Source organism: Pundamilia nyererei, unplaced genomic scaffold, assembly GCF_000239375.1.
Source record: "Pundamilia nyererei isolate P.nyererei 1_Seehausen unplaced genomic scaffold, PunNye1.0 scaffold00489, whole genome shotgun sequence".
NCBI classification, from domain to species: domain Eukaryota; kingdom Metazoa; phylum Chordata; class Actinopteri; order Cichliformes; family Cichlidae; genus Pundamilia; species Pundamilia nyererei.
In genome coordinates, this window is record NW_005187890.1 from 185,851 (window position 1) to 192,957 (window position 7,107).

A 7,107-nucleotide genomic window follows, 5' to 3' on the forward strand; every position below is an offset into this window, starting at 1 on the left:
CAGAGAGCAGCAGGTAAGCGCATAGCCCCTCCTGATAGCCCTCAATGTCTACGTGTATTTAAAATTGAGAGGTGGGCAATGACGCCAGGGGTGAGGTGTACACCCTGATGGTCTTTTGGATTCCGTGTAGTGTGCCCACCCCATATGCAACGAACAAAATCATCTTCTTCACTGTGATTGCTGGATCAGTTCTTTCAATCTGTTGTCAGTCAGCTGTTGAAAATTGTTGAACCGCTCCCTTCCCATCTTTTGCCTTTTTACTTTGGTCACTGGAATATTGCTCTATAATTTGCATAGAAGATGCAAACTATGTTCTGCAATCACTGTCTGTTGGAAAATTTCTTTTTCTCAATATAAATCTAATTTTTAATGCCAGTTTAACAGTGACTTATCTGATACATTTATTAATGTTTTCTCTTTCAGTCAAACTAGTGCACTTATAAAGTGTTTTTCTTCTCAATCTGAACACTCAAAGTACTTTTAACATGCAACCCTCATTCACCCAGTTTGTTTTTTCTGACTTTCTATAAGAGCTAAATGCTAAATACTCCTCAGTGATGTAGTCCCGGGTCAGACATCTATAAAAATCCTGCTTGACCTGCAGACAGTCGTTGTCAGGAGGAGAGAAGCTGCAGAGAGCCAAATACTGCAAGGAAGACAAGAAATGACATACAGGGTCATTAGGTTCAAAATGGGAATTAAATCCAAAAGAATAATTACTTTTGATGTGTTCTCTTTGTTTCTCAGTTAAATGTGGGTTTAAAAATCTTTCCAGATCAATTTTTTAATATCTGCATTTTGTTTCACACAATTAATGCCCACTATACACTTAACAGGAAGAAACTCGAATCACAGGCCAATGTCTCCACCCACCGTGGATGTGGATGAAGTTTATTCAAGTGGATGAATGAACTCCATTTACATGATGATATTTTGGCTGATGTCACCACTGAGCATAGTTGTTAATCAAAACTTCCTGTCATATGTGGTTTCCTAATCCTTTTGCACCTTACACCAAGAATTAGGGGTTTTGTGCTACTTTTGTTCTGAATTTTGTTTTCAATGCTTTTATAAATGAAGATTAAAAGCTATTTTTGACGCTGCCTATGGTATTTTATTTAAAAGCACCATTTTCCTGATATTGGGAATTATCAGGGTTAGAGATAAGCTTTTATTGTGCACCCTCTTTAATGTTTTAATGTCACCAGATTTGAAAATGTCACCTCAGCCCTTTGTTGTGTTAGACTGGGGATGAAGATTCACAGGGAGCAGAACTACTTTTGGTGCTTTGCTGCCACCTGCTGTCTGCTTTCTGTGAGTCATGTGAGCCATGTGATTTAAAAAAAGGAACATTTCAAAGAAAATCAAACATCTCTGCATCATTTTTCTGCCTTTGAGAAATTTTAAGTGCTGTTTAAATGATTCAGTGTAAATGAAATTTAAATCTACAACAGCTAAACATTGCTGCCTATCTCAGCTGTCAGAGGCTGAGAAGTGGGGTACACTCTGGACAGGTCCCCAGTCTGTCACAGAGCAAACACAGAGCTATTTATGTTCATTTATAAGATCAATTAGAAATGATCTGATAATATGAGCCCTGGACTGAGACAGGAAGCCAGAGTGTCCACAGAGAACACGTGCAGGCAGTGCGAGAACATGCAAACGCCACACAACTTTCCTGGCCTTCATATATTATATTGTACTAATACTAGCACCATTATAATATTATGTTATTATTGTGTTAGTTATAATCAGTGTTTGTGTTCAGGTAACACTATGCAATATATTCAGTTTTAGAATTTATATTCAATGTTAACTGTAACCATGCTCAAAGTGTTAATGCTGTCTCATTTTAATAAACATCACTGTCATATGCGAAACTAGGCTGGCACTGTGGGTGGCAAGAGATCATTTCAGGGTGGCACATGCAACCCCATGCCACCCTTCTAGATCCGGGCCTGGCACTACCAGTAAACAAAATCAGTTTAGACCAGTGACTGATTTTCAGGAGAAAAACCTCAAATCATCTTGAACCATGGAGCAGTAAATGTTCTGTTTGGTTATTGCTTTTGTCAGATTTCAGCCTGTAAATGGTGCATGTTGTCAGAGAGAGGTGGTGTGACTGAATGTGAGACCATCTAAGAAGAAAAGTGACAACGCATCAAGTAGGTAATAAGCAGACATCCTGTTTGAAAAGACCAAATAACTAAATCAGATAAGTCTGTGTGGTGCACATGTTGGAACTTTTTAGCAGTAAAGACAAACAGGAAATAAGTCAGAGCGCTGTTTAACAGTTTGGTTACTGTGTGTTTCCTCATTTAGGTGATTTTATTAAACTGAGAGGACATAACAACTCAAGCAGCTTTTCCTGATCACTGAAAACAGGTGAAATACAGGTGAGTATTTTTATTCTTTTGTACTGGCGATTACTGGTGAAATACTCAATATTCCCTCCACACAGCAGCACCACAGCTCGCTTTTATCAGTGTTCATGAAACGTATTACTGACTAACATCGAGGGCATGCTGGTGCCATCTGGCCTAATAATCAACCTTACATTCTTTTGTGGGGTTCATTGTAAACAATCTGTGATGAATATATCGTTATATTCAGTGTTGTATATTCAAACATTCCAATCTAAAATTTGATTAAAGTATTTTCGCAGTTTTATTACAGTTAATAAGACTCGTTAATCACCTGAGACAACTGTTGTGAAAGAAAGGGCCATGGATCAAAATTGTTTGTAGTAGAGCTCAACACAAGCTACGCTGCAGTTTGTAAAATTAGTTTGTTGCATTAAAATAAGGTTAAGACCGTGAAGTTGCATCCTCTCAACAATGTATGTCAGTGGATTTATTTTCTCCAGAAACATGGGTGACTCAACAAATGCGACGTCATCTCCCAACCTCCGACCCTGTGATGTTGTCAGAACACCAGTCCATGCTTTCTTTGTGGTGGTCTACAGTCTGTTGTTTCTGGTAAGTTTCAGATTTTCAGATGTGCTCAAGACATGGAACTTCAGCACACCTGCTCTGGTACAAATTGGTTTAAGGTTCTCTGTGCATCTACCAAAGTCCTGCCTTCCCCATCCTTTCTGCACCGCATTCAGGTGGGTTTACTCCTCAATGGCTTCATCATGAAGTTTTACTGTTGTCGGGCTCAGCAGCAGACATCCAGCAGCTTGATGGTCTACCTGAAGAACCTGACAGCTGCTGACTTCCTGCTCTGCCTCTCTCTGCCACTGCGCATCGCCCACTATGCCAGCAGCTCTCCTATTGTTCAGGAGCTCTACTGCAGCTTTGGAGCTTCTGCCTTGTACCTCAACATGTACGCCAGCATCATATTTATGGGGTACATTGCTGCCAACAGGTACAGAACCATTAGCAATTTAAACTGCAGTTCATAACCATGTTAAAACTGTGATTAATGGGTTAATTACACACATCGTCGCTTTTCAGATTATTAATGACTTCTGAAGATTTGGGAACACTGTGACTGATTAGTGAAGTTTTTCACCGCCTCTTTTCTCTTCACTCTACAGGTATCTGAAGATCGCCCATCCTTCAGGAACTCACATCCTGCAGACAGTGCGAACTGCCCACATCATCTCCATGGTCACCTGGGTTTTTCTTCTGGCTGCATCAATTACATACACCATCCTGTTTTTCATCACCAAGAAACCACTGACCTCAAACTCCATCAGGTGTGGTTATATGTTAAGGACATCGGTCAACCTGTTCTCCAAAATTACCCATGTCAGCTGCACCATCATCTTCCTCGTGGTCTTCATATCCCTGGTCTTCTTCTACTACAGCACCTCCTGCAGGGTGTTGCAGGCACAGCAGAGGCAGCTGGCCTCCTCTGGCTCTGAGAAGCTGGTGAAGTCTCGCAGGAACATGTTGGTGCTGGTCAGCATCTTCTGTGTTTGCTTTGTCCCCTATCACCTCGTTCGACTCCCCTATACTTTTCTGTGGAGCAGCTGCTCTGTTGGTTCAGTGTTGTACTACCTGAAGGAAGTGGCCACCATGGTGTCAGTTTTCAACATCTGTCTGGACCCACTTGTTTACTTTTACCTCTGTAAGACTTTTCGGGCTCAGGTGAACCTGAGAAAGGCTTTGAGGGGGAAGAACATCCAACAAGCAAACCAGGAGAGTGAGAGCAGGAAGGAGCAGGCTGACATTGTTACAGCAACAAGTTAAACCAATGAGCTTTAAGGAGTTCAACATGTTATTAAATGCTAAGATGTACATTTGTTTTGAGTCAGATGACTTCAGTGATGTGATGGATCCCAAGTCTTCATGAACTCGTCACAAACACACTCATGCAGACAACATGCGTGTTCATGTTTCCACTGTCAGACTTTATCTTCTCAGTCTTTGAGGTTTTCTCATCTTCTGCTGATGTCACAAAACCGAACATAATTTTTCTCATTCAAATCATGATCTCAGCCTGCTCAAAGGTTGTGGTTTCTCCTCTGAATCTTATCAGCAGGTTCAGTCAGCAGCTTTTAATTTATTTATAAAGCTTAGCGGAAGTAGTCAAACGCATGTCAGACCCTGAAGGAACACTCTCTACTCTCTACTCTTTATTTCAGTTGTAATAAAGTCCTGTGACACAGTTTCACAGTAAAAGTCGATAAATGGTCCCCCTGTAGTTGTAACATTTTCTTTTTTATCCTGCAGTTGTGTAACAGGAACTAACAGCTTTGTGGGTGTCCAGTTTCCCCTGGGGCTGTAACTTTTATCATATTCATCGTTTTAAGCCAATTTGAACCATCTTGTGGTTTCAGCGTGATTTGAATCAGCTCAGCTATCTGTCACCTCTCTGGTTCACACGAATATCCTTTATCACTACTGTGAGTGTTTTTGCCTTTCCCTTAAAGAGAAGAAAAACAGTCAAAATATGAACCGTATATCAGGGGTAGCAGTAGTTACTGTAGCTAACTGTGAAATATTGCCACGCTTGCAGCTGTAAATGGCCAATTATCATTCATGATCTCCCTGAAAAAGTCTTTATGTGTGCATACATCAGTATATCCTCACAATACACTTTATTGTAACACTTGGAAGAACAACTGCGCTCTATCTTTGGGTCTGCACTGTACTCAGTGATGTGCTGTTAACAACACTCTACCTATGTGTCACAGACTCCGAGCTCTGCTGAGGCGCTCGTCTTTGACACAAGTTACCACACCAATCACTTCCTGGGTGGTCTCTTTCACATTAAAAGCTTAATTTGTGCTTATGATAAATAAACTGGTACTTCTTGTTTTTTTTCTTTTCTAAGCAAACACTCAAAGCACTTTTTATTACAAGCTTCATTCAGCCAATCACACACACATTCATACAACTGCTGTTTTTATAAACCCAAGCACCTCATCTAACATTCTCGCACACTGACTTTGGCAGGCAGAGCTCGAAGAGAAGACGTGTGCTAACCTTACTGTAAGACAGGCCTGTCAAATTCCAGTCCTCCAGTGTGAGCCTCCTGCTTGTTTTTGAACTATCCCTTTCCTACCTGCTGCTGGTTACCTGGATCAGGTGTGCTCTGCCAATAAGAAGCTACAAGGGCAGGTTAATTGGAAAACAAGCAGGAGTTCGTACGTGTCCTGTAAGACCTCCACCCACAGGAGGCACCACAGAGGCGGTGCAATATATTATTTTCAAAACTACATAAAAAGGATGTCACCCCCCCATTCCACAACACACCGACCCAACATAGCACCTTCAACACTAAACAATATATTTACAGTGAGAATAGACTTTAAAACATGAAGGGAGGTTATTAATAAGTTGTCTTATTACGTTGTCTTATTATTGTAAGGCACAGGCCCTACAAAAATACAAACAGACCGATGCCTCTGCTGTCCCAGCAACACCCTGTAGGAGGTGCTGTAGGGATATGAAGACTACGAAGAAGATGCTGGTGCAACTTGTGTGGATGGTTTGATAAACAGAGTGACAAATGCACTTTAAATTCAACATAACATAAAAGTGCAACAAAGGAATATCTTAAAACAAAAAGAAGCCAATAGGAGTGAAGTCACAGATCAAAAATCTTCTGTTTTGTTTGTGCCTCTGATTTCAGCCTGTTAATTGTGCATCTTGTCAAAGAGCTATGATGTGACTTAATATGAGATAATCTACAGAAAAGGGCAGACACATGAAGTATGTAATAAACTAACACACTTTATATCATAACATCACTGTCTTTACTTATAGTAGTGACGAAAAACAGGAAATAAGTCAGAGTGGTTATCAGTTTGGTTACTGTGTGTTTCCTGATCTACGGTGATACTTAACGACGCAAGCAGCTTCTTCTGCTCACCAAAAACTGGAGAAACAGGTGAGTCCTGTTGCTCATCCTCAAATCTTTAGTATTTCTACTGATTTCATACTTAACTTAAAAGATGACTTTTAGTGGCTCCTGTCATGGGAAAGAAAAGCACTTCACACAGCTGCCTCAGGACTGCAACTGGCTTCTGCCAAGATTCAGATCTCACCTCTCAAGCCTGAAACATTTAACACCCGCTCTTTTTTGATCATAAAAAGATGTATTTGGGAATTTTTGTTTACACTTTCTGGCAAAATACAAATATTTTCCCAATATTGAACATAAGACATGATGATTCGAAACGATGTGAAACGTTGTGCTTTATATGTGTCAGTTTAAAACTAGTTGGTCAGATCGTATGCCATCTGTCAACAAAAAAAAAAGGTGTCATCTGCATACATCAGGATTTATCTCCATGCACATATAGACTGTGGGGGGGGGGGTTATGGCCTAGGGTTTTGGAATGTATGAGGCAACATGTCTTCCTCCAGGCAAATCCAAGTGGCAGCCCTTGCAGGTGATTGGCTGGCTGAAACCCTGTGGAGCACCGGGAAGCAAAGAGTGGACGATTGAGCTCACCTGTGTCTGTAAGAGACAGATGAGCTGTCACTTGGTGTGGCGTCTTTAGACTGAGAGCGCAGTCTGGGTCTGGGAGAGTGCGGTCTGAGAATGCCTGCTAGTTAAACTGTGTGTGTAAAGCCGAGCACTGTCCAGCCCCGCTTGTTTGTTCCGGGGAGGTTAGCTGTGTAGAGTTTATTGTACTGAGTTATTTTT

General features: G+C 41.0%; 1 protein-coding gene across 1 annotated transcript; it reads left to right on the forward strand.

Moving 5' to 3' along the window:
• Positions 1–2,870: 2,870 nt before the first annotated feature.
• LOC102196345 (P2Y purinoceptor 14-like) lies at positions 2,871–4,199 on the forward strand. The gene is made up of 3 exons (XM_005753981.1): positions 2,871–2,978; positions 3,110–3,369; positions 3,542–4,199. Exons 1-3 carry the CDS (start codon positions 2,871–2,873, stop codon positions 4,197–4,199), a joined length of 1,026 nt encoding a protein of 341 aa, XP_005754038.1.
• Positions 4,200–7,107: the final 2,908 nt, after the last annotated feature.